Genomic DNA, 27,632 nt, shown 5'->3' with positions numbered 1-27,632 from the left:
TGAGAAGCCTATGCTACATCTTCAAAATGAATAAATTAATGCCAATAGGCCACAATGGATTTATGATGTTACTTCCCATTTAGTCAGTAAGCAAGTTGCCTGCAGTGATTAAGTGAGGTCCACTTGATCATAACTTTCTGTTTTACTGCAGGCTTCTTCACTAACTCTGCTTGTCAGAAGCTGATTGCAAAGCACAGAAACTGTGATCACATGATCATGGGAATAGCGCAACAGTCATAAATGCTTACTGGTTGTGAAGTGCCCAGATGTTGATAACGTGAACACAGAGATATTCCAATGCTAGGGCTGATTACAAAGTTACTTTTTCAGCACCATTGTAACTTTCAACGATTGTTAAGCAGGCAGTCATCTGTAAATACTATGCAATTCCTACTACACTAGGCTCTATAAGCAGTATAAGAATATCAGATAACAAGTTAATAACTTTAGTGAATAATTTGTAAATCTTTTTATGCAGTTTAGAGTTTCAGCTACAAAATGGGCAGCCATATCCATTATTTTAATTAATTAGTTCACATTATATTAATTTTAGCCAAATAAAATCTACTGAATAATGAAGCTATGGATATTTACCCATAATCACCCTTGTGATGATAAATGATGCATAATGCTTCTGGTTGCCCCTTGGCTGTAAAACCAAAAAGATAGTTTTCAGTAAGTCGTTTATTTGCAATGCTGTTAAGATGTTGCAGACTGTAAATTATCTGTTGGGATAAGCAACTCTTTAAAATGCTACTCCAAATTACTACTAAGATCTTTCAAAGAATTGTGAAAGAAATATGTTCAGGAACTACTTCAACTCTAGAGCCAGATAAAAAGACACAAAACAATTCAATGCTGCAAGTTAATCTATACATGAAATTGGTCCCTTTTTTATCTATTAAGGATTTCTTTCTTGGGAATATTCTTCTATAAGAAACATACTATTACAGTCACTAAGTGGAAATTACAAAAGCAATTCTAATGGTATAAATTAGCTACCATGTTTCCCTGAAAATAAGACCCTGTCTTACATTTTTCAATAAGGCCAAGCGCTTAATAAACCCAATTGGGATTATTATCAGGGGATGACCTATAAAGCTCTTCATGGCACCGGACCAGACTATCTCAGGGACCGCCTTCTGCTGCACAAATCCCAGCGACCAGTTAGGTCCCACAGAGTGGGTCTTCTCCGGGTCCCGTCAACTAAACAATGTCGCTTGGCGGGGCCCAAGGGAAGAGCCTTCTCTGTGGCGGCCCTGACCCTCTGGAACCAACTCCCCCCAGAGATTAGAATTGCTCCCACCCTCCTTGCCTTTCGTAAGCTTCTTAAAACCCACCTCTGCTGCCAGGCATGGGGGAATTGAGATAGTCTTTCCCCCTAGGCCTTTACAATTTTATGCATGGTATGTCTGTATGTATGTTGGTTTTACAATAGGGGCTTTTAACTGTTTATATTGGATTGTCATATGCTGTTTACTACTGTTGTTAGCCGCCCAGAGTCTACGGAGAGGGGCGGCATACAAATCCAATCCAATCCAATCAAATCAAATGTCTTATTTTGGGGAAAACAGGGAATCTTCAGTGTAACAAAAAATAAATAAAAGAGTATTCAGTTCTTCAGTTAGCAAGAGTCATTGGACAGATGCTGTAAGTTACCTTAATCAAGCAAAAAACATTTTTTAAATGATTAATAAATATCAATTAAGAGGCTGATTAAACTCCATTGCTCAAAGCACTTGCTTCACATTTTTCTTGTAAAAAGTTGTGATCCAGGAGAGAAAGATTCTATAAATGTCACTAATCAGAAAATTATCAGTTAACATCACAAATTTTGATGAAGACGGAATAACTGAAAATACTGTATAAAGCAATAGAGAATCTCTAGCTAATAACCAGTAACAATGATACCCTGCAATGATGTATAGTTCAAAGAGAAGGAATGGACAAAAAAAGGACTTCCATTTGATGAGAAATCAGATGCAGACTCATAGCAAACAATTATAATTTTAATAGTGCCACAAACTGAGAATAAATTATTATCCCTCTACAGGGGACAATACTTTATGTTCCTTGTAGAACTATATCTGGACAACATTTCGGAAGGGAAACTTGACAGTCTGTCAGAAATATTTTAAAAATCCAAAATCCACTAAGCTTCAACAAAAAGAATATGCTCTTCAGCCAGTAACATAAATATCTCTTTCCTTCTGCCACATAGCTACCTACCTAATGTCTAATATTATTTTAATCACTTTGGAAGCAAAAGTTATCCTACTGTCCACACCTGCATGATTCAATGCACTTCTAGGACTGTGTCTACTCCACTTACCGCATATACAAACCTTATAAGGTTAATCATAAATTACATTATAACTTTACTGCTCTAAATAAAAACTTTGTGGTGACCACATAGACTTTGTTTTAATGTTATTTATAGTTCTATATAGATAGTGTTTTCCAGAGGATTTTCCCCCCAACTTCTAGCCTACAGCCCTGATGGTCTCCCATCTAAGCAACTATCTAGCTTTTCCAAAAGCTAGCTCACTTTGCCATCTCTTTAAAGATAGGTTATTACTTTGTGTGGTTATTTGTTCTAATGAACCACCAGGAACTGCTGGCAGCTGAGAGGCATATAAATGTAATAAATATGTTATTTTTCAACTGTTCCTCAGAATACGAAGTCACAGCTGCCCTTAAGTTCTTCCTAAGAACCTAGAATGTTGTAATGCATTGGCATAGTTGAAGTGTGGATCCAAAAACATTATTAGCCTTTTGCAAATTGACTGATGGAAATGTTGTCAACCTGCAGATTTTTCAAGGTTTTTTTTGGTATGACACCAACAGAATATAACTAATCCACTGACAGGTCTGCCATGCTACAATGATTCTTCATTGAAAGACTTTTGATTGACATGATCAAAAGTCTTCATTCAAAGACTTTTGATTGGCATGCTCTATAAGGACAGAAGGTGGCTTATTCTACCATCAGAACGGGTGACCCGAACGGTTTTTTGCAAAACGTGGATTTTGCAAGTTTCCCCGGGCCACAAGAGTCAAGATTCGGGCATCAACAAGCGGCAGCACTTTTTTTAAAAAAGTCAATGACACTAGGTCGCTTCTCACGACCCGACCTCTCCCTTCCTACGTGGCGGGTACTCTACTAGCTCTCACCGCCCAGCAAGCGAGTAATGCCTACGAGGCAACGGCGGAAAAGACTCACCTGCACCTCAAATTCCGGCGGCCACTCGGTGTTGATCAGCAAGTCGTAAAGGATATTCTCCTCTCCACCCTCCTCTTCCACCTCCGACTCTTTCATCTTACTGCTGCTGCTGCTTTTCCCCTCTCTCCCCCGGACTACAGCCATGACTGTACCCAGCCGGCTCCGCTACGGCAGCCTGTAGCGGACAAACCAGGCTAGCGAAGACGCTTAACGCTTTATACATTTCTCGGTCTAGAACTGTTCCGGGCTGCGATCTTGGGAATTTTCTATCCACGAGCACAAATGATCGCGGATTCTAGTGGATCAGAAAGGCATCAAGATCCTAGCCCTGGTTCAGTATAATCTGTGGTTTGGTGACTAAATTTTAGGTGTTGTATGAATATGGGAATTGGGATTACACTTTTAACAGTGAAACCCTACACAATGTCCCCCCTCCCAGCCTGAAATGAAGTCCACTGAATTAAATAAATACCACTGAATCCACACTCAAGGCAAGTGTATGAAATATAACATGCAATTCTAAATCCGTGTTATGTATTTTATTCGCTTTAGAATAGGATACACTAACTTGATTTCTTTTGATCTTCAAGAATCCAACAATAAATATGATAGTATAGCAGAGCTTTTGTGTTATCTTATTCTATCTTGTATTGCTCATGTTATGAGTTCATTAGAAAAGGAGTGATATTGGGAAATATAAAATATAAGATTGGTTTTTTTTCTTCTTCGTCCGTATTTTAATATTTGAAAAACCAATTAAAAAGGGATAGCCTTGCTTCAGCTGGCAGAGCTGGCATACACATACTGAATCAATATATAATATTAATATTAGAAGACGGATTGTTAAATGTGCCTGTTCAGTCTTCCAGATGTGTTTGTATGGCAACTGCCAAATAGTTCCGTCTCGGTATCATAGGAATTCCGAACCCATCTGGAGAGCATTAGGCTGCTACCTTCATCCTTCCCATATAACTACAAAACTGGAGCTACCGAAATTCGAATTAGCAACTGATTGCAGCAAAAGTTTAGCTTTGTTCGGATTGTTGCGCAACGCTGACCTGACAACCACTAAACGTTGCGGTTTAATAATTAATTCTGCAGCGCATCCGCGACCCAGCCTATTGCAATCTCCGGAACCTTAAGCGAACGGATGCTGTTCCGACCGACGAATTAAAGGAAGAGGACTTTCAAATGCGCAGGCGCCGTAAGGTCGAGAGCCAGGAGGCTTGACGGATTGTCGGGCCCGGTTGTCGGGGAGAGGGGAAGCATGGCGGCGTTTTCAGGTACGTGGCTCCTGCTAAGCCGTCTAGGATAGAGGCGGAGAAAAGCGCAACGGCATAAAACTTGGATTCTGGGTACCGTTAAGTGCGCGCTTTTGGCACACAGAGGGTTTGTGTGCAGATTTTACCTACAGCCGAGTTTCGGCCAATGCTGCAGCGGTGCCAGTACAGGTGGTCCTCGACGTACGACGGTTCATTTAGTAACCTTCGGCACTAAGCGGCACTGAAAAATAGGTGGATGATGACCGTTTTTCACACTTGCAACCATTGCAGCATCCCCTTGGTCACATGATAATTGGTTGGCCACTGGTTCATATTTATAATGGTTTTCTGTGTTCTGTGGTCTTGCAACATTCCTACAAGCGGTCATTGGGGGAATCCAGATTCCATGCTTGGAATACTGTTTTCAGTTTTGGTCACCACAATGTAAAAAAAGATGTTGAGAGTCTAGAAAAAGTGCAAAGAGCAACAAAGATGATTAGGGGACTGGAGGCTAAAACATATGAAGAACAGTTGCAGGAAGGGGCATGGCTAGTTTAATGAAAAGAAGGACCAGGGGAGACATGACAGCAGTCTTCCAATATCTCAGGGGTTTCCACAAACTAGGGGGGGGGTGTCAAGTTATTCTCCAAAGCACCTGGTGAGGGTAGAACAAGAAGCAATGGGTGGAAACTGATCAAGGAAAGAAGCAACTTGGAACTAAGGAGAAAATTCCTGACAGAACAATTAACCAGTGAAACAGCTTGCCTCCAGAAGTTGTGAATGCTCCAACACTGGAAGTTTTTAAGAAGATGTTGGATAACCATTTGTCTGAAGTAGTGTAGGTTTTCCTGCCTAAGGAGGAGGTTGGACTAGAAGATCTCCAATGTCCCTTCCCAACTCTGTTGTTGTTACTTAACAACTGTGTCACTAACTTAACAAATGCAAGGACTCACTTAACAATTGTGGCAAGAAATGTCGTAAAATGGGAAAAACACAATAAATGTTTCACTTAGCAAAATAAACTCAATTGTAGTCGTAGCTCAAAGAATACCTGAAAAACTTTAGGAAGGGGCTCTCAAAGGGGGAGCCAGTTCCATTTTAAAGGCAAATTCCGTGAATGTCTCAGCTGATCAGCCATCAAACTCCTAGAGCCAGTCAATTAGAGAATTCACTTTCCAAATTCTTTGGATGTATTCAGATTGCAAGATTCATTTATTATAAAGTGGTTTACCCCGGAGAATCTAGGAATGCTTTGGACTGATAGGTATGTTATGTTTTATAGTACCATGTTGGGACAAATCAATCTTACATTTAGACCTTTTTATGTTTGGTATAGGGATGGACAGACTTTGTCTTCAAAGTCTATCCTGTTCTATCTGTGAAGGTGGAAATATATATATATATATATATTTGTACGCAGTAGAATGATGTTCAGAATGAGAACAAGCTAATTTAGTCCAGGCACAACAGCAGTGTTGATTTGCATCATATTTTGATTCTGGGATAAAGGAATCAATGTCTCTGAATAGATTTGCATTTTTGAGGAAGGTTTGTAGTTTGTGCATATAGTCAGAGATTCTTTGGAGTGTTTATGCTACTGCATCTAATGCATTTGGTACAGGAGGAAAATATTGCAAGAAATGCCTTGCAAGATTGGCCTTACTCAGAAATAAATGCCTTGTTTACATGAATTGAGTAACGCTGCTTTTAATAATGTCTTCAAATATCAATCTATGGATAGATTAGACCCAGATTAGAAATTTACTTTATCTAACTTCAATCACATTGTCATCTTGAATTACAGTGATCTCTCGATTAGCGCGGGGGTTACGTTCCAAGACCTCCCGCGCTAACCGATTTCCACGTTATACTGGATGCGGAAGTAAAAACCACCATCTGCGCATGTGCGCCATTTTTTCATGGCCGCACATGCGCAGATGGTGGAGTTTGCGTGTGGGCGGCGGGGAAGACCAAGGGAAGGTTCCTTCAGCCGCCCAACAGCTGATCTGCTCCGCAGCGCGGAAGCAGCGAGGAGCCGAAGATGGGGTTTCCCCGTTGCCGCGCTGCGGAGCGGATCAGGTGTTGGGCGGCTGAAGGAACCTTCCCTTGGTCTTCCCGCCGCCCAGGCAAAGGGGAAACCCCTGGGCGGCGCTGGGGCCATGCGGAGCCGCTCATCTAGGGGGGCGTGGACCGGCAAGGTGCCCTCCGCTCTCTCTTTCTCTCCCTGTTACCGGTGTGGTATAAGAGAGAGAAAGAAAGAGAAAGGAGGGCGACTTGCCAGTCCACGCCCCCCTGGATGAGCGGCCCCGCATGGCCCCAGCGCCGGACTCCGTTGCCGAACGCCGAAACTGGAAGGGGCAAGGTGGGGGGGGAGAACGGGAGGCTCAGCATTCCGTCAGTCGCAGCGCTGGCTGTCAACTTTTCTTTTTAGCACTGGGGAGGCAAGTCAGCTCCTGCCCAGTTTTAAAAAGAAAAGTTGACAGCCAGCGCTGCGGCTGACGGAATGCTGAGCTTCCCGTTCTCTCTCCGCCCCTTCGCCCCCCTGTGTTCCTAGGAGAAGTGCTGGTGAGGAGCAGAAGGTCTGTCTTGCCTCAATCCCCAGCACTTCTCCTAGGAACACAGGGAGGTGAAGGGGCGAGGGGGGGGAGAGAAAACGGGAGGCTCAGGAAGGGAGCTCGGGAAGGAGCCCACGGTCAGTCGGCTGCGGGCGGGAGGAAGGCGATTGTTCCGCTGCCGCCAGCATGGCCTGGCTGGCAGCGGAAGATGTAACGGAGCCCACGGGGGATTCGCCTTCCTCCCACCCGCAGCCGAGACTGATCGTGGGCTCCTTCGCAACCTCGGAGAGCTTCCAGGGCATGAAAGCTCACAAAAACCAGGAAGCTCTCCGAGGTTGCGAAGGAGCCCACGATCAGTCGGCTGCGGGCGGGAGGAAAGCGAATGCCACGGGGCTGGGCTCGGCTCCCCCCTCGGCTCCCCCCCTTACCAGCCCCGCCGCGGAAGGCTCCATTCTGTTCCCTGCCGGCCCGATTGAGCGGCCGGCGGTCTCCATTCAGGGAACAGAATGGAGCCTTCCGCGCAGTTGACGTCCACCCCCTCCTCAGTGTCCCCGGCACCCAGCGTCCCCACGCCGCCTCCACCTCCCGGTAATGCGCCCGACCTCTGCCTCTCTCTTTCTCTCTCATATACCACGCCGGCAACAGGGAGAGAAAGAGAGAGAGAACTAGCGTGGACTTATTTTTTATTTTTTAATATTTTATTTTAATATTTTATTTTTTTAATTAATATTTTTTGAAAAACCGCGTTGCAGCGTTTCGCGCTAATCGAGACCGTGCTAATCGAGGGATCACTGTATGCTAATTCTCACATTTAGTTTTATACTTGTCAGAACAGAAAGGTTAAGTATCAAATTGATAAAAGTGGTTTGTCTTCTCCCACAGCCTTGCCAACCTAAATATGTCATTGAAAATTGACTGTTTTATGTTCCATCATTAGAGAGGATGTTGGTGGATATGTAGGAGAGGGCTTTCTCTACTACAGCACCAAGATTTTGGAAGATTTTATTCAGGAGATTTTGTCCAAAGAAAATTGATGGTTATTTACTTAATAAAGGAGCATAGATCTCAGATTTTGGTTGTTTTTTTTTTTCATTTTACTTAAAGAATTAAACCTTTGGCTTTAATTCATAATGTCTCCAGGAAGAAAGTGTTCCTACAACCTCAAAATAATACATTGATTCTATTGGAATTCCAGTTGAATTAAATAATATAGCCTGAGCTGTTGCTGGACTCCCAAAACTAAAAAAGAAAATGAATTATCTAACCATATGTATAAATAATCTGGCTATTTAAAAGCAATTAGGTGATTCTTTGAAAAGGTTGGTTGTCAATGGGTTGGGAAATATATCAAAGTCTTAATTGATTAGATGAAGGTTCAGAAGCTATGAACCTTGAAGCCATATATGATTTTGGTTCATGCAGATTTTTATGCTTCATACAGCATTCCAGCATGCCTATAATATTGCAACATTAAAATTTGTAACACATTTATTGCAAACTTGTTTTTCTTCCTCCAAATGTAGTGACACAGTTTGTTAATCCTGTTGCTTCTTTGATTGCAGAAATGGGTGTTATGCCAGAAATCGCTCAAGCTGTAGAAGAAATGGACTGGCTGTAAGTATGATTATTTTTATCCCCAGTTAGAAACATAGAAACATAGAAGACTGACGGCAGAAAAAGACCTCATGGTCCATCTAGTCTGCCCTTATACTATTTCCTGTATTTTATCTTACAATGGATATATGTTCATCCCAGGCATGTTTAAATTCAGTTACTGTGGATTTACCAACCACGTCTGCTGGAAGTTTGTTCCAAGGATCTACTACTCTTTCAGTAAAATAATATTTTCTCATGTTACCTTTGATCTTTCCCCCAACTAACTTCAGATTGTGTCCCCTTGTTCTTGTGTTCACTTTCCTATTAAAAACACTTCCCTCCTGAACCTTATTTAACCCTTTAACATATTTAAATATTTCGATCATGTCCCCCCTTTTCCTTCTGTCCTCCAGACTATACAGATTGAGTTCATTAAGTCTTTCCTGATAAGTTTTATACTTAAGACCTTCCACCATTCTTGTAGCCCGTCTTTGGACCCGTTCAATTTTGTCAATATCTTTTTGTAGGTGAGGTCTCCAGAACTGAACACAGTACTCCAAATGTGGTCTCACCAGCGATCTATATAAGGGGATCACAATCTCCCTCTTCCTGCTTGTTATACCTCTAGCTATGCAGCCAAGCATCCTACTTGCTTTTCCTACCACCCGACCACATTGCTCACCCATTTTGAGACTGTCAGAAATCACTACCCCTAAATCCTTCTCTTCTGAAGTTTTTGCTAACACAGAACTGCCAGTGCAATACTCAGATTGAGGATTCCTTTTCCCCAAGTGCATTATTTTACATTTGGAAACATTAAACTGCAGTTTCCATTGCTTTGACCATTTATCTAGTAAAGCTAAATCATTTACCATATTACAGACCCCTCCAGGAATATTTTCCTAGTGGGATAGAAAGGAATGTTCACTGATACTGAGGATTCTAGAAATCTTGCTTCAGCTCAATGCAAGATACTTAAGGCAGTGATTTAACCATTTATTTTGGAGAAAAACATGGCTTCAGTCAAAACTGAATATGCAAAACAATTTATATTTTACAGAATAGTAAATTTTATTCAAAGGGATTACTATTTCATTCAGATAAACTTCTCTTGTACAATGTCCTGCGCATGATCTTTTTTCCTCTTTTCGCAGGGCAGAGAGATTGCTTAAATAAGCTGTGTCTTCCTGCTTTTCTCTGTAGCAGAGCAGAGAAAACACTATTAGTTTGCAGTGTTAACTGCAAACTAACAAACTCAGCTCTATGACCTTAATTAGTTGATTGGAACCCTTGGCCTGCTTTCCCCTGCTGCCTGAAAACCAAACCTTAATCAATTACAATCTAAAGGCTGTAGTTCTCATGCACAGAATTGAGGCAAGATGGGTGACAAACTAATTTAATAATTAAAAAGTAAAATAAACATGCATGGGCTAGAAAATTAATTTTTATTTACTGTCATATTTGCAAATGGTTGCTTTAAATGCAGTGGGTATATTATTTTACAAACAAAATAATTTGAAAATATATTCTGAAGATTTTTGTTTTTTTCAACAAAGTACAAGAGACTCATTATGCTTTTTCATTAGTCTGCCTACAGATATTCAAGCGGAGTCCATTCCATTGATTTTGGGAGGAGGCGATGTACTCATGGTATACATTACACTAGTCTGTCTTATAGAACAATGTATGGTATAGCGCAGCGATGGCAAACCTACGACACGGGTGCCACAGGTGGCACGTGCAGCCATATCTGCTGACACATAAGCTGTTGCCCTAGATCCAGCATGCATGTGCATTCCGGCCAGCTGAGTTTTGACTCACGTAGAGGCTCTTGGAAGGTGTTTTTGGATTCCAGAGCGCCTCCGGGGGGGGATAGGGGAGGGTGATTTTACCCTCCCCCAGCTCCAGAGAAGCCTTTGGAGCCTGGGGTGGGAGGAGTGAATCATGAGCCCACTGAGCCCACCAGAAGTTGGAAAGCAGGCCATTTCTGGGGGTCCAGAGGGCCTCTGGGGGGGAACTATGGACACTCTCAAATGCGCAATAGCATGCGCACACACTCTTTCAGCACCCGAGGAAAAAAGTTTTGCCATCGCTGGTATAACAGTTCATTCATTCTGCTTCGTATCAGAGTGTATTTCCACTGTTAGTTCAAATTTTATATAGCATTTTACTATAATGTTGCTTACATATTTATTTAGAGCTGAACAGGATAAATTAAATATGCAGGTTAAACAATGAAATTGAGTAAGTAAATATTCTTTGTAAAATTTCAGTAATTCTGCATATTTGATGCCTCATTCATCGAAGACTAGCTAGACTCTACAATATATGTTTCCTAAATGACTTTTTAAAAGAGAATACATAGCTAAATTTGTTTTGAATTTTTTTGTTTTGAAATTATTACAATTGATAGCATAAATTAATTATCAGCAGCTAAGATATCAGTGTTCTGGGATTTTACAATTTTTATACTTTTAATACAAAGCTGTTTAATCTTGCATTACCAAAAATAATTCATATCTTCATGCTTATTAAATTTTCTACACAGGCTGCAGAAACTGGGAGTGGAAAAACTGGTGTAAGTAAAATTAGTATTTTGCAAAGTAAAATGCAATTATATACTCATAATGTATATTGTTCTGTGGAAATACAAAGTATTAATAAGTGATAGCATGCTTATCCAACAGCTTGTACTGCAAATTAGTTTAGCCCAAAGGATACCCATGTTATGATCTGGATGACTCTAAGAGACTTACTGTGTTTTTGGAGTACAGTGGTACCTCAAGATACGAACCCCTCGTCTTACGAACAACTCGTGATACGAACCCGGGGTTCAGAAAATTTTTGCCTCTTCTTACGAACTTTTTTCGAGTTACGAACCGGCGTTCAGAGACTGCTGGGAAGCCGCGCGGCTGTTTTAAAACGTGACAGCCAGGCGGTGGGGCTTCCCAGAAGCCTCCCGAACGCCGGTTCGTAACTCGAAAAAAGTTCGTAAGAAGAGGCAAAATTTTTCTGAACCCCGGGTTCGGTTCGGGAGGTTGCTGGGAAGCCCCCCCAGCCCGGCTGTCACCTTTTAAAACAGCCGCGCGGCTTCCCAGCTGTCTCCCGAAGCCGAACGCGGAAGTTCGGCTTTGGCGTTCGGCTTCGGGAGACAGCTGGGACACCGCGCGGCTGTTTTAAAAGGTCGCAGCCGGCCTGGGGGGCCGCGCGGCTTCCCAGCAGTCGCCGAAAGCCGTTTTTTTGCGGGGGGGGGGGTTTTGGTTGCACGGATTAATTGACTTTACATTGTTTCCTATGGGAAACAATGTTTCGTCTTACAAACCTTTCGTCTTACGAACCTCCTCCTTGCACCAGTTAAGTTCGTATCATGAGGTATTACTGTATAAGGCGCACCCTTTTCTCCCCAAAAGAGGCTGAAAATTTGGGTGCGTCTTATACTTCAAATGTAGCTTTTACTATGCTTTTTTTCCCAGCCCTAATGAGGTGCTAATACGAAGTGATTGTCTGTGCTTTGCTAGCAAATGATCCCCCCCTTTTTTTGAGCCCTAAAGAGATCCAATGAGTGAAGCTAACCAGTGAAGCGATCTGTACTTTGCTATTTAAGCAATCTTCTCTTTGCTTGCTTTTCTCATTGTTTCTCTCTTTGAAGAGAGAGGGAAGTGAAGTGTTTTAGAAACTGTTTTTTATCCCCAACTAGGGGATAAAAAGAAAGCATGTGATTTCAAAATCAGCAAACTAAAGTGCTAAAGCTGACCAGACTAAGGACTAGCCAGATGAATACCTGGTAGGCAGATTATTTTTCCTTATTTTTCTCCCCAAAAACTGAGGTGTGTCTTATACTCTGAAAAATACGGTGATCACGGATATCTTGTCAGTAAATATTCCACCCATAGGTGTGGCTTAATATGTTATATAAATGTTATGATGAGCTGTATCAGCTTTGCTGAGTTATTAATTTTAAAAAGAAACTCTGGTCTTATTTCTCTTTAGCCAATTTTCCTTTGTAACTCAGGCTTTGAATAACATTATTAGTGAAATAGTTAACTTTATATTTCAGGCATTCAGCATCCCAGTTATTCAAATTGTTTATGAAACACTAAAAGACCAACAGGAAGGAAAAAAGGGTAAAACTACTATTAAAACTGGTGGAGGAGGTAAGATTTTTCTCCAGGGTTTGCTAAAAGTTATATATTCTGTCTATCTGGAACCTAATATGAATTGAAATTTCTGTATATAGCTTATTTATAATTATAAATCTCTGTCCATAAATAACATATATAAGAATAAATCAGCTATTACCTAATAAAAAGCAGCTGTTATTTACTCAGCTTGGGCTAAAAGGAAGTGTAACATTAGTGTCATATTTGACTTATGGTATTATGGAATAATTTTGTGTTATCAATCATTTTATAAGATGGATAACTGACTTAAAGGTTTGGGATTTTATTTTTACTTGTCTTGATAGCTTTTAGAAATGTTGGTTACTTCATAGTTATTCCGTATATTTTTAATCAATTTATATGGTTGCCCATCTCACCATGGTGAATCTAGGCCAGTGATGGGCAACCTTTTGAGCTTGGTGTGTCAAAATTCGCCAAAAAACCGAGCATAATTCGGGTGGTGTGTCACCTTGAGAAAAAAACACTCTCACTCTCTCTCACTCTCTTCCTTCCTCTCTCATCTCTCACTCTTTCTTTCTTGCTCGCTCTCTTCCTTTCTTTCCTTCTCTCTTCCTTCCACTTTTTTCTCTTTCTCTCTTTTCCTTCCTTCCCCTCTTCCCCTCCCTCTCCCTCTCTCCTACTCTTCTCCTACTCTTCCTCTCCTGCTTTTCTTTCTCCTCCTCCTTCTCTTCCTCCTCCTCTCCTTTTTCTCCTCCTCTTCCTCTCCTCTTCCTCCTCCTCTCCTTTTTCTCCTACTCTTCCTCTCCTGCTTTTCTTTCTCCTCCTCCTTCTCTTCCCCCTCCTCTCCTTTTCCTCCTCCTCTTCCTCTCCTTTTCCTCCTCTTCCTCCTCTCATTTTTCCTCTTCCTCTTCTCCTTTTCTTTCTCCTCCTCCTTCTCTTCCTCCTCCTCTCCTTTTTCTCCTACTCTTTTCCTCCTCTTCCTCCTCCTCTCCTTTTTCTCCTCTTCCTCTCCTTTTCCTCCTCTTCCTCCTCCTCATTTTTCCTCTTCCTCTTCTCCTTTTCTTTCTCCTCCTCCTTCTCTTCCTCCTCTCCTTTTTCTCCTCCTCTTCCTCTCCTTTTCCTCCTTCCTCCTCCTCTCCTTTTTCTCCTCCTCTTCATCTCCTTTTCCTCCTCTTCCTCCTCCTCTCCTCTTCTTGCTCCTCTTCCTCTCCTTTTCCTCCTCTTCCTCCTCTCCTTTTTCTCCTCTTCATCTCCTCCATATCCTTCTGGTTCTCCTTCTCCTGCTCTTCCTTCTCCTCTTCCACCTTCTCCTCCTCTCCTCTTCCTCCTCCTCTCATTTTTCCTCTTCCTCTTCTCCTTTATCTCTTCCTTCCTTCCTCTCTTCCTCCCTTTCTCTCTCCCTCTCGTTCACTTTTCTCTCCCTTCCCTCCCTCCCTCCTTCTTTCCTCTCCTCTTTCCCTCCCTCTTTTTCCCTTCTTTCTCTCCACGTCTCCGGCGGGCAGACGGCTTTGCTAACCGGCACAAGGCTCAAGCCAGCTGCCCGGTAAAGCCCTGTGCCAACCAGGAAAGCCGGCTTTACGGGAAAGCAGCGCACTTTTCAAATGCGCTGCTTTCCTGCTGCAACTCTTTCCTGGGCAGGGGGGGGCGCCCGAACAGAGGCGGCGGGTTCAAGGGACCAACAGCCGGTCCTTTTCTGGGCTGCGTTGTTGCAGCGTCTGAGGCCACCGCTGCCTCCACCTCCAGGCGAAGGGATCTCCTCGGTGGGCGGCCTCGGAGGCTGCAACAACGCAGCCCCGAAAAGGACCGGCTGTTGGTCCCTTAAAGCTGCCGCTGTCGCCCACTGCGGAGATCCCTTTGCCTGGAGGCGGAGGCAGCGGCGGCCTCAGACGCTGCAACAACGCAGCCCCGAAAAGGACCGACTGTTGGTCCCTTGAACCTGCCGCCGCCGCCTCTGTTCAGGCGAAGGGATCTCCGCAGTGGGCGGCAGCAGCTTGAAGAGACCAACAGCCGATCCTCATTGAGCTGAGTTTCCTTTGGATTCCTTCGAGGCAGCAGGTGAGCTTTGCAGTTTTGCCTCGAAGGAAGCCAAAGGAAGCTCAGCTCGGGGGCGGGCCTGAAGCAGCCGCCGCCTACTCAGCCCCACGCTTCGGCCGCACCGGGGCCAAGTAAGCTGAGGCTAGGCCCGTCGCCCCGGCTCCAAGTGCGGGGCCTGGGCGGGCAAGCATTCGGAGGGCCTCGCCGTCACTTGGCGGGAGAAGAGCTCCCCTCCCTGCGATCCAGGACGGCATGGCCGTCAACAAGTTAGTGTGCGGGGTTCCTGATGGCTTGCTTACGGCCCCCTCCAGCCGCTCTTGCAGGGCTTCCAGGCTTCCCGCGGGGCGGCGAAGAAGCAAAAAAGCGGCACTGGAGGGACCAAGACGGTCTGCAGCTGAGCGTCTGGAGGAGGAGGAGGAGGAAAGCCAAGGGGCGGGGAGGAAAGTGGGCCTGCAATTGGCCAATTTCTTTCTCGCCTTCAGGGAGAGGAACTGCTGCTGCTCTGCCATAGGGTGCTTTCCTCCCCACCCCCTGGCTTTCTTCCTTGCCGCCGCCAGACGCTCAGCAGCAGAGTGTAGGGGAGATTCGGGAGCTTATGGTAAAATCTTGTATGTTGCCGGGGGCCGGGTAAATGGCCTCAGCAGGCCGTAGTTTGGTGACCGCTGCCCTAAAGCTCCCCGTTTCTCCAGCCGCGTGTCACCGAAAATGGCTACGCGTGTCAGTGCTGACATGCGTGTCATAGGTTCGCCATCACTGGTCTAGGCAATAGTTAAAGACACAACCAGCAAAGAAAATCAAATACGTAACTGGCAACCTGGGTGAAAGACCCAATACAATTACAGTGAATGTAACTATCTCATGAGGTTCTTACAGTCCAATCCCCAAGCCCAGGAATGCAGCTAATTCTTCGAGGTTTTGCAAAAGGCCAAGAAGGTCACAGTGAATCTGATCTCTTGGGAAAATGATGTGCCAAAAGATAGATGCAGTGACAGTAAAGACTGACCGTCTGACATTCTGTAATGGATGTGACTGGTAACATGACTCTCCTGTCAGGATGTATTGCAGTGAGGAGAAACAAAGGGGGAAAGGTTTATAACAACAACGAAAAAAAGAACAACTGACGAATCACGTAAAACAGTAGATGATGGCACTATAAGCGGAAGGATGATGGTTATCAACATTAAAGCTGATATTAAAACTATTTTGCCTTATCTTAAAATTCACCATAGGGAGGATTTTATAGTTTTCCAATTTTCTGCCATATTGTAATTATTGATTTATTTAATTTATTAATTAGATTTCTATGCTGCCCTTCTCGAAGCGACTCAAGGCAGCGTATTTTTATTTATACAATGTAATAGTACACTGAAATATGAAATATCCAAAAAACTGGAATATAAAATGTCACTTTTTGCAGCTTTTTTTTAAAAAAAGCATTTATAAATATATTATCTATTTAATAAATATCTAATATCTATTTAATAAATAATAATATATTTCCATCTTTACTGATATAAAATGTATTACATTGCCGTATCTTAGTATATGTCTATATAATGGTGCAAAAGAGTTCCAAAAATTACAAACCATATTAAAAATAATTATGCAAATATTAAAAATAGTTATGCAAATTTAAGAACCTAACATATACCTTCACAAATTTTATGAACATAATTTATGTCTAAATTAGACATGGGTAACTTTATATCTATATCTCTATCTGTATATCAATTTTTTTAGCTGTCTAGAGCAGTAGTTCTCAATCTGTGGTCTGTAGATCCCTGGAGGGACTGCAATGTTATCACATGGGTTCCAGGAAGGCTTGAAGAAATGTTATGATTTAAATCTGGGTTTAAGTCTTGAAGATCTGTGGCCACAAAAGATATTTCAACAGGGTCAATGGTGAAAAAAAAGTTGAGAATCATCGATCTAGAGTACTGTCATTTCCTACTTTTGAAGGTGGGATGAAAAGTATGCCTTTTTTTCTGTTTTTTTTCTCCTTATGAGTGCTGAACAAATGGCAAATGAATCCCTATGACAGAGGAAATGCATTTGGTAAGCCTTCTATAAATCTTTCTATAGCTCATACAGTAACTTAATAACTATATATGTACGTGAAATCCTGGGCTTGGGTGGGAGATTGTACAGGGAGCTGTGTTTCATAGACGAAGAAAACAGTATACATATAGCCAGCAGGATCCCCTCTCCCCCCATTATTATCACTGGATGAAATTGAGCATTATCATTTTTATGTGAATTGAAGTTGGAGAAGCCATAATACAGTTTGCCCAGCCTGATCTGTAAAATCTTTGGAGCTACATATCACCTCATCTATGGTCATTGGCTCCAATGTCTGAGACTATTAAGATTTTTGTAATCCAGACCATGAGAAATACTGGCTTAATTCACAATTTCCACTGTGTTTTTAGTGTTGCTCAAAAATCATGGGAAAGTGATATCCCTTTATAAGAGTTATTCCATAGATATATCCCATTTGCCTATTGTAAATTATTATTATTTTATAAAACAGTGTGCATTACATACAGTATTTTGCTGCTTGAATATGAGGTGACATTGCAAAATGACTGTAAGAGCTCTTTGTATTTTTAACTTCTTTTGCTTTTTTAGCTATTGGAGCTGATGGTGTGTGCTGCCAAAGCAGGGAAATAAAAGAATGGCATGGATGCCGAGCAACTAAAAGTATAACTAAAGGTACTAAGCAACAGTGATTATGCTTATGTCTGAAAATTTAGGAATAGTTGAGCCAAAATATTCACAGAGTCTTCTCTACTTTCAAAACAGTGGATAAAGATTTATACAAAATAGCAATTCACACCATGACCAATAGGTCAGTATAACTCTGAGAATCGCCTCACTATTTTGGAGGCTATACAAATTATTTACTACTATATTTTGTATTCTGGTTAAATGTATCGGTGTCAAGCCGCTGCAGAAGTTGGTGATAAATTAACAGGTTGCCAAACTATAGAAGACCTGATGTTTGTGGGAACTTGGGAGGGGTAATTTCAGGAGGGAACAGATGCAGCTGCAAAGCATTCTCTCGAGTGGTTCAAGGGCATGCCCACCCACTGGGGCCGGAAGTGAAGAAAGGACTGGCCACGTTGGCACAATCTGAATGTGGGTGGGGACAAGAGATCTGAACTTTTAACTAAGTGGGAAACTCAGATTCAGGTTTCCCTGTGTAGGTGCCAGAATGACTCCGGAAATAAATTGGAACTTTGAGGAATACTTTGACTCAGATTCTGATTTCATTTGGATGTTTATCTATTTATTTTATTTATTTATTGGATTAGTATGCCGCCCCTCTCCGAGGACTCGGGCCGGCTCACAACATATATAAAAACATAGTAATACATCTAATCCAATTAATATAATTTAAAAACCCTAAAAATCCTAAAATAATTTTAAACATTCATTATCATTCATTCCATAAAACACACTAAAAACATTCGTTGTTGAGGAGGGCTCTTCCCCTAGGTCCTGCCAGCCGACATTGTCTGGCTGATGGGATCCTGAGGAGACCAACTCTGTGGGACCTGACCGGATGCTGGGATTCATGTGGCAGAAGGCGGCCACGGTGGTAATCTGGTCCTATGCCATGTAAGGCTTTATAGGTCATAACCAACACTTTGAATTGTGTCCGGAAACCAATTGGTAGCCAATGCAGGTGGTGAGATATAGGCATGCCTTGGAAGGCCCATAACTGCTCACGTGGCTACATTTTGGATGATTTGAAGTTTCCGAACACTCTTCAAAGGTAGCCCCATGTAGAGAGCATTGCAATAGTCGAACCTCGAGGTGATAAGGGCATGAGTGACCATGAGCAAAGACTCCCTGTCCAAATAGGGCTGCAACTGGTGCACCAGGTGGACCTGGGCAAGCGCCCCCCTCGCCACAGACAAAAGATGGTGTTCTAACATCAGTTGTGGATTGAGGAGGATGCCCAAGTTGCGGACCCTCTGAGGAGATCAGTAATTCCCCCCCAGGGTAATGGATGGACAAATGGATGTGTCCTTGGATCAGCACCCACAGCTACTCCGTCTTGTCTGGATTGAGCCTGAGCCTGTTGGCACCCATCCAGACCCTGACAGCCTCCAGACACCGACACATTACATCCACTGCCTCACTGAGCGGACACGGGGTGGAGATGTACAACTGAGTATCATCAGGGTACTGGTGGCAACTCACCCCGTGCCCTTGGATGATCTCACCCAGCGGTTTCATGTAGATATTAAACAGCAGGGGGGAGAGGATCAACCCCTGAGGAACTCCACAAGGTAGGGACCTAGGAGTCGACCTCTGCCCCCCCGCTAACACCGACTGTGACCGACCAGAGAGGTAGGAGGAGAACCACTGTAAAACGGTGCCTCCCACTCCCAGCCCCTCCAGTCGGCCCAGAAGGATACCATGATCGATGGTATCGAAAGCCACTAAGAGGTCAAGAAGCACCAGGACAGAGGATAAACCCCTTTCCCGGGCCCGCCAGAGATCATCCATCAGCACGACCAAAGCAGTTTCCGTGCTGTAGCCAGGTCTGAATCCTGACTGTTACCTGGAACCTTGACAATCAGTTGATTTGATCATAGCGTATTGAAGACAAAATCAAAATATTCTTAATTGTTTTAGGAAAATACTACTATGAAGTATCCTGTCGTGACCAGGGTTTGTGCAGAGTTGGATGGTCATCTTCGCAAGCTTCATTAGATTTAGGTGAGTAGTTTCATTACAACTAGGATTAATTACTGACTTTAATGAGGTCTGTAGATAGTTAACCCACCCATTTAAAGAAAGTTCATGGTATTAAAGATTGTTAGAGTGTTCTGACTTGAAAAACTATGCATGAGGTGGGGATGGGGGTTGTATATTATTTTCAGCAAATCTGATATGCAACTCTTTTTAGTATTTTTATATGTTCATAATGCTGAGATAAAGACTTTGCAGTTGAATCCCTCAACTGATAATTTTATTTGTGCCAGCACTTCATGACAAGACTTTGGCCTTAACAATGATTAATTGTATTAGAGCAATGGTTTATGTTCTGTCTTCATGCCTCTCCAAATGGTTAATGGTCCGTGACTGGACTGATCGTGATGTCATCAAAATAGGTATATTCTTTTCCATATGACAATATCCATCCATGTGAGGGAGTAAAGAATGTCAGGGGAAAAGAAGGACAATTTCCGTACAGAGGCAACATATTCACAGCTCCCATATTTGTTTCAGCGCAGAGTTAATGAACATTCTACTGAATGAAAATAATATGGCATTCTTGTCTCAAAAGTTTAAGAAACTAAAATACATGATTTGTTCCTATACCCAATGGAAGATCTCTTTTTACAGAGTGAAGGTCCAAGTGAGAAAATGGAGAAAATCGGCATTTTTATTGAATTTCTCCTTCCGCTACAGCCTAGTATAAATTCTCACATTTTTCCTAAATCCTTCCATTACTTTTTGGGGTGCATACAAAGGCAGAGTGAAGGGGGGAGGGAAGTAACCAAAATCACTACTCTCTTCTTTTCTTCCATATCTTAATCAAAAAGTGTATGGTTTTTAATTGTGATTTCTTAATTTTTCTTTAGGTACTGATAAATTTGGCTTTGGCTTTGGTGGAACCGGGAAGAAATCTCATAACAAACAATTTGATAGCTATGGGGAGGTATGTTTATTTTCCCATTTTTAAGCAAAATATAGGGAATTGAAACTGTTTCTGAGGCAGTAAGTTCAATTTATAATTCAACTGCAGAGGTCTCATAAAGAAAGGGATATGGATATAGGATTTGTTTAAATGATTATTTTTTTAAAAAAAGTCACCAAATTATGTATTTCTTTGGCATCAGGAAAAGTTTACTATTGTGTTCTCTGGAGGTCTATGCTTGCGTTTTTAATTTTTTATTATTTATGGTGATCTGAGCATCAGCATTTTATTAGGAGAGAATCATTATACGATTTCCAAATAAAATATTTGAAGTGGGCATAAACTTAGAGTTCCTCAAGGTTTAGAAATTAAAATAATGTCAGGATTAGATTTAGAAGATGCTACTTGTAATAGCCGATGAAAATATCTTGAGAGACAGAAGAAAGGAGAATTGTAACCAGGTCAAGTGTCGTATAAGAGAGATCTCAGCCCACAAAATGGATGGGAACAGAGAAAGCTTCTCAGAAAAGACCCTCCCTGATTCCCTGGATGGTGGACAAGGAAGGAGAGAAGTCCTTTCAACAGATTCTGTTTTTGTAACCTTACAATAAAAGTAGTGTTAGCATTCACATTTCTTGTTTCTTATCTTTACTACCTCAAAGGCAAACATCTATCATCATCTTGTATGTTTCTTCCATCTAGCATACAGCTCTGAGCAGATAGAAGTGATTTTGTCTGTAAAATGTTCCTTGACCACATGTCAGGTCATCTTTGATTTTCATCTTTTGCCTTCATATGACAAGTTTCAAGGACATAACAACTTCCTTTTGTTTTTCAAGGAATTCACCATGCATGATACAATAGGCTGTTATATAGATGCCGACAAAGGTCAGATCTCATTTTCAAAAAATGGTAAGTGATCTGTGTTTTTTTCCACTAAGCAATTAATTAATTGTATTGTTGAGATAAATATTTCCACACAGTCCTTTTCTTCCAGGAAAAGATCTTGGACTTGCATTCGAAATTCCACAGCACCTAAAAAACCAGGCACTCTTTCCAGCTTGTGTCCTAAAGGTAATCTTTTTCTCCTTCATAAGGGTTAAGAGCTATGCTAATCAAATTTAAAAACACATTACACACCTTCTTTTATGATTAATAAAACTGCTGTGTCTTATAGGGATAGTGGAGGGATAAGCAAGGGTTGTAATTTTACTTATGTGCCTTTTTACAGCATAATCAACTAAATAATCAGCTTTATTGAAAGGAAACACTAATAGAGTTGTTTGAAGGGTAGATCTTAAAAATAATTTGAGACATAAGTAATAGCATTAAAAATGGTTAATCATCTTTATCCCTAAAGAAATACCCATGTTTCCCTGTCTTATATTTTTTTAACCCTGAAATAAGTACTTGGCCTTATTGCCATGCACTGAAAAGCCTAGTTGGGTTATTATCAGGGGATCTTATTTTGGGGAAAACAGGGCACTAATAAAGTAGTTCGTAGGGTAAATCTCAAAAATTATTTAAGGTATTAGTAATAATGTTATTTTCAAATTTGTGTTCTTTTCAAATGGCAAGATGTCATAGTTATAGTTTATAGTTTATTAGATTTGTATGCCGACCCTCTCCGAAATCATCCTGGTATCACAATTCATTTCAAAAATCAGTCACACAAATGCCCCCTGGTTGCAGATTATGCTAATTAAGATAAAAACAAGAGAATTTAACATTTCTGCTAGGGGGAAATCAAATGTCAAGTTGTATGGGAAATAGCGGTATAGAAAAATACCTTCTTCACTCTGAAAATGGAGACAGATTTTAGCGCACCAGCAATAACCAGTGAAAATGTTTTGAATATTTAGTCTTCCCCATTTTGGCAATCTTCACTTTTTTTTTCTTTTACACATCCTTCTCAGAATGCTGAATTAAAATTCAACTTTGGTGAAGAGGACTTTAAATTTCCACCCAAAGATGGCTTCACTGCTATTGATAAAGCTGCCGACGGTAATGTTGTGAAGTCCCAGCACACAGGTATGTTAGGGGCCTCATCAAATTTGAGAATTAGCCATTTCTGTAAGCCACCTGGAGTTAACTGAATGAGTTGGATAGCTAAATGAATGTTCTTTCTGTCATTTCTGTCCTGTCCCATTTCAGGAAGTGCACAAGTAGCGCAGTCCAAGAATTTGCCAAATGCTCCCAAAGCTTTGATCGTGGAGCCATCCAGAGAGTTGGCAGAGCAAACTCTGAACAATGTGAAACAATTCAAAAAATATGTTGAAAATCCTAAATTAAGGTAAGGTCAAATGATTGAATTGAGAAGTGAAAATGAATGGAGAGTTTCATTATTCCATATAAATTTATTGCATTTTTCTTTTGTTCTGAAGAAAATGACTGAATAGCAAAATATGTGATCATCTGTTCTACTTCTCTTAGGGAACTCTTGATTATTGGTGGTGTTGCTGCAAGAGAGCAGCTCTCCATATTGGATCAAGGGGTAAGTGAGACTTTATTCATCTTGTGTAATTTTATTTTTAAGTATACAGGTTTATTTAGTTGTTCAAGTCAGCTGAGAAGCTTTTTTTATTATTATAAAGATGACTATAACCCCCCAAAATGCAAATATAATCCCTTCCCCCGACCCAGTAACACAGGGATAGCTGAAACCTACAATATAATTTATAACGATTTAAATACTGAGATAGAATTATTGTTCCCCTTCAATAATTTATATGTGTATGGATGGAAATTGAGATTTTTAAAAGGGATTATAAAGCAGTGTGTACAGTTAATACTCTTTGAGTATTGCTTTTCCTTGCCCAGTTTAAGCATCTCTTTAAAAAAATTTAATGAGAGCTTCTTTAAAGAAAGGCGTAAAGATGATGTTGCTGCTTCCATTTTATTTTGTCAAGCATACATTTTTTTTAAATTTTACAGGTAGACATAGTTGTTGGAACTCCAGGCAGACTGGACGATCTTGTTTCAACTGGAAAATTGACTTTATCCCAAATTAGGTTTCTAGTTCTTGATGAAGCTGTGAGTATCAAGCACTTTTTAAAGCTATCTATTAAAATAAACTTACATATTGGTGCTTTGGTGATAATTCCCTTGATTCTGTAGCATGTGTGACCAGACATGCATTGCATGGCCAGAGAATTTGTTTTGATCTGAAGTTAAAAGAGACATGCAAGAGCTGCTCAAATCCTAAGTTTTACAGTTGGAAATGATCAGTAAATGTCTTTTTAGAAAGGTGATTCAGAAGAGTGGTTGCTTTGCCACTTGAAGTATCACCCCACTTTAAAAAAATATATAGATATTTTATCCAGCCTTTATTATTTTTATAAACCACTCAAGATGACAGTCATATATACTATGCTTTCTTGTTTCTATGTTCCTCACAATAACAGCCCTCTGAAGTGGGTTGGGATGAGACAGGGTAACTGGTCCAAGTTCACCCAGCCGACCTTTGTGCCTAAAATGGGACTAAAACTCAAAATCTCCTGGCCACTACCCTGGTGCCTTAACCACTAGACCAACCTCTTCTCTCTTATTAGAAACATAGAAGACTGACGGCAGAAAAAGACCTCATGGTCCATCTAGTCTGCCCTTATACTATTTTCTGTAATTTATCTTAGGATGGATATATGTTTATCCCAAGCATGTTTAAATTCAGTTACTGTGGATTTACCAACCACGTCTGCTTCTGATCTTTCCCCCAACTAACCTCAGATTGTGCCCCCTTGTTCTTGTGTTCACTTCCTATTAAAAACACTTACCTCCTGAACCTTATTTAACCCTTTAACATATTTAAATGTTTCGATCATATCCCCCCTTTCCCTTCTGTCCAGACTATACAGATTGAGTTCATTAAGTCTTTCCTGATACGTTTTATGCTTAAGACCTTCCACCATTTTTATACTTATTACTCTCTTGTTAGATTTTGGTATACTTCCCAAATTCATCCTGAATTCATTTATTAAACAAATTTATATGGCTGCTCAAGTCACACATAAGGGACTCTGGGCATCTTACAACATTAAAAAAAAAGCACAACAGGAAAGTCTACTTTAAAAATGCCATCTGACACACACACCGCACCCCATGACAACAGCAACCTAATCAAATTAACCTCTTGATAGGCTCCATTTCCCTTTGGGGCCTCCAGGCCTACTGACGTGACACGAATGTGAGATAAACAAGACAAATTATAACTATTCAGAGTGGCTGCCATCTGTCCGCATTTTCATCTGTCTGATTTTTTCACGGCATGTCCTAATTTGTTAAACGGATTTGATGGAATCATCCGACTAATAGCTACACATCTTAACTTTAGAATCTAGGCAATCTAATGAGACTGTTAACATCTCTGTTCCCCAACACAGGATGGCCTCCTTAGTCAAGGTTATTCAGATTTCATCAGCCGCATTCATTCTCAGATTCCCCAGATAACGTCTGATGGGAAAAGGCTGCAGGTATGAAGTTTGCTTACTATTTCTGCGTTGACATTTTCCAAAATTTCCTGCTACTATAGTCTAGCAAATGTTGATCTGTTCTCTTTCTCTATTTAGGTGAAATTCAATTTTAGGCCGTGGAGCTTTAGCAAATCATAGGCAGACATGCTTTATTCTGTATCAGTTGACTGGGATAGTTGCATTATAAATTGGCATGAAAAATAATAATAAACTTTCATTGCCTTTTATATCTCCCAAAGCAGTGTTTCCAACTACCTGTATCAGTTATTTCTTTTGCAAGTGAAAACGACATTAGGTAGAACTGGCCGTGCTAACCAAATAAAGAGGCTGGCTGACCTTCTGTTTTTGTTTTATGTGTGCACATCTAACATCACAGAAGACTTAAAATTATATGAGTGACAAATTGTACATATTCAATAAGCAATTTATTGAAGGAAAATAAATGAGGTTTGAATCTGGTAAATCCAGAGTTTCTTCTGAGCCACACCTTTGTGGGATTTTTATGCTATCCGCAGGTGAGGAAAAACCAAGAAGACATTTAATTAGAGGTTCAAATCTGATATCACCCACATTCCCTTTTTCTGTTAGCAAAACAGTGTCATTTCACTATCTTGATTTCTCATAAATAACTTTTAAAGTTTTAAAATCTGAAATGTGGCTATGCTTCCATTCATCATTGCCAACTACAAAAGGCTCAATAACTGATATGAAATATAACAATGTGCACTCTGTACAGAAACCATCATTCTGAAACTTCAGCTTTAACCTATTTATGTTTTAAGGTCATCGTGTGTTCTGCAACGCTGCATTCGTTTGATGTAAAGAAGTTATCTGAGAAGATTATGCACTTCCCCACTTGGGTAGATTTGAAAGGCGAGGATTCGGTCCCAGATACCGTGCACCATGTTGTTGTACCCGTGAACCCCAAAAATGACAAACTCTGGGAGAAGCTTGGTAAAAATCACATCAGAGTAAGTGTAAACCTAAGGGTTTGTAAGGAAACAGACGTGGCCTAAGTCAAAGGGAATGTTGTAATGTTAGGGGGACCCATGCTTTCAAATCCAAATAGGGCGGGAGTTTTAAAGCCCGGGCTAACGTATCATAGTTGGCTAAAAAGTGAAACATCAGTCTGTAAATGGTAGTACATAAAAATAAGTACAGTGTGCTACAGGCTGACTTAATCTAATTCATGAAAACTGAGCAGAACTTTATCCACTTAGATTATTGCAAGGATGAACTGAGAATGAAGCAAAATAATGTTAGTTGAATTTGTACTTAAATAAATAATTGGATGGGAGAAATATTCATTCTGTTGCACTCTAGAATGTATGGGCTGGCATATTTATCCAAAGATGTTAGTGGAAGTAACTTGTCAACATTAATTTTATTTTTTAGATCTGGATTTATTTATTTTTTTAAAAAAGGCTGTAGCACTTTTTGGTCAATGGGAATTATTCATTAGACTGAAAATGTTATACTTAATATACAGTATATATACATTTGTTGTAGTTATATACTGCATTTTCCCCAGAACTCTGCCCAATAAAGGTATTTGTTATATTTTAAGGCAATGTTGTGATTTAAAACATTTTTTAGTCATCTTGCTGTGACATGCCTTTAACCACAGTTTGAATTATCATTTAACTTGCAGACTGATGAAGTGCACGCAAAGGATAATACAAGACCTGGTACAAATTCTGCAGGTAATGACTGCGTCGATCAAACCATTATATATTAGTCATACATATACTGTGTTTTACCCAAAATAAGACCCTGTCTTATATTTATTTAAACCCTAAAATAAGTGCTTGGCCTGATTGCCAATTGGGCTTATTATCAAGAGATGTCTTATTTTGGGGAAAACAGGTAGCAATAGCACTGAGATTTATATACTGTTTCATAGTGCTTTGCAGCCCTCTCTGAGTGGTTTATAGAGTCAGCATATTGCCCTCCATAATTTAGGTCCTCGTTTTATCCACCTCAGAAGGATGGAAGGCTGAGTCAGCCCTGACCCTGGTGGGATTCAAATTGCCAAATTGTAGGCAGTTGGCAGTCAGCAGAAGTAGCTTGCAGTACTGCACACTAACCACTATGTCTCCAAAGCTCTTATATAATGATGAAAAATCAATCTGAATCAATTTATTACATTTTGCTTTAAAATTCAGACCCATTTTTTTCTTTGATCAGAAGAGATTTAAAAATACTTTAAAAATAATTAAAACTTGTCAATATTATTTCCAAACAATTGATATAATATTTTATTAATGTAGTTTCAGAATAAATTGCTGGGTTTTCTGTGTATAATGTATCTGAAGTATTGTGTAGGAATAATATATATATATATATTTTCAGAAATGTGGTCAGAAGCAATTAAGATTTTAAAAGGAGAATATATTATTCGTGCCATCAAGGAACACAAGATGGATCAAGCAATAGTCTTCTGCAGAACTAAGATAGATTGTGACAATATGGAACAATACTTTATACAGCAAGGAGGAGGTAGTATTTCTGTCCAGTTAATGCTTTCTTCTTTTCTTTTATGAATTTTTTTTATGGTTTTTTGTTTGTTTTTGCAAAGGATAACTTTTCAGAAAATAATTTCCTACTGGTAGGATTGTTCTCTTTTCCCATTATTTTTTAAGGGGTGGAATTGGCATCACCTAGGCATTTGTACTACAAAAAAAATATTGCTTGTCAGCAATTTAAGGAAATTTTT

At 40.6% G+C, this 27,632-nt stretch overlaps 2 protein-coding genes across 3 annotated transcripts in view; one reads left to right on the top strand and one right to left on the bottom strand.

Moving 5' to 3' along the window:
- NBAS (NBAS subunit of NRZ tethering complex) overlaps positions 1–3,431 on the bottom strand; it is a 194,249-nt gene extending 190,818 nt beyond the window's left edge. Inside the window, exons 1-2 of the mRNA XM_070732857.1 lie at positions 3,224–3,431; positions 595–649 (exon numbers count right to left, since the gene is read on the bottom strand). Of these exons, the coding sequence (XP_070588958.1) occupies positions 595–649; positions 3,224–3,367 (199 nt within the window). The 5' untranslated portion in view covers positions 3,368–3,431. The remainder of the gene's footprint in view (positions 1–594; positions 650–3,223) is intronic.
- Positions 3,432–4,375: 944 nt separating this feature from the next.
- Positions 4,376–27,632, top strand: part of DDX1 (DEAD-box helicase 1) — a 34,607-nt gene continuing 11,350 nt past the window's right edge. Inside the window, exons 1-19 of one of the 2 annotated variants that reach the window (XM_070732858.1) lie at positions 4,376–4,506; positions 8,603–8,654; positions 10,223–10,286; positions 11,185–11,214; positions 12,694–12,790; positions 16,799–16,846; positions 17,420–17,503; positions 19,439–19,522; positions 20,392–20,468; positions 21,287–21,359; positions 21,445–21,521; positions 22,364–22,478; positions 22,602–22,740; positions 22,881–22,941; positions 23,382–23,480; positions 24,827–24,916; positions 25,699–25,887; positions 26,568–26,619; positions 27,269–27,415. In XM_070732858.1, coding sequence (XP_070588959.1) covers positions 4,491–4,506; positions 8,603–8,654; positions 10,223–10,286; positions 11,185–11,214; positions 12,694–12,790; positions 16,799–16,846; positions 17,420–17,503; positions 19,439–19,522; positions 20,392–20,468; positions 21,287–21,359; positions 21,445–21,521; positions 22,364–22,478; positions 22,602–22,740; positions 22,881–22,941; positions 23,382–23,480; positions 24,827–24,916; positions 25,699–25,887; positions 26,568–26,619; positions 27,269–27,415 — 1,594 coding nt within the window. In that variant the 5' untranslated portion in view covers positions 4,376–4,490. The remainder of the gene's footprint in view (positions 4,507–8,602; positions 8,655–10,222; positions 10,287–11,184; positions 11,215–12,693; positions 12,791–16,798; positions 16,847–17,419; positions 17,504–19,438; positions 19,523–20,391; positions 20,469–21,286; positions 21,360–21,444; positions 21,522–22,363; positions 22,479–22,601; positions 22,741–22,880; positions 22,942–23,381; positions 23,481–24,826; positions 24,917–25,698; positions 25,888–26,567; positions 26,620–27,268; positions 27,416–27,632) is intronic. The other variant, XR_011557379.1, reaches the window with a different exon arrangement.

This window comes from Erythrolamprus reginae, chromosome 1 (genome assembly GCF_031021105.1).
Source record: "Erythrolamprus reginae isolate rEryReg1 chromosome 1, rEryReg1.hap1, whole genome shotgun sequence".
In the NCBI taxonomy this organism is placed as follows: Eukaryota; Metazoa; Chordata; class Lepidosauria; order Squamata; family Dipsadidae; genus Erythrolamprus; species Erythrolamprus reginae.
Note: the sequence above shows the minus strand (reverse complement) of the source record. Positions and strands in the feature narration are given on the sequence as shown.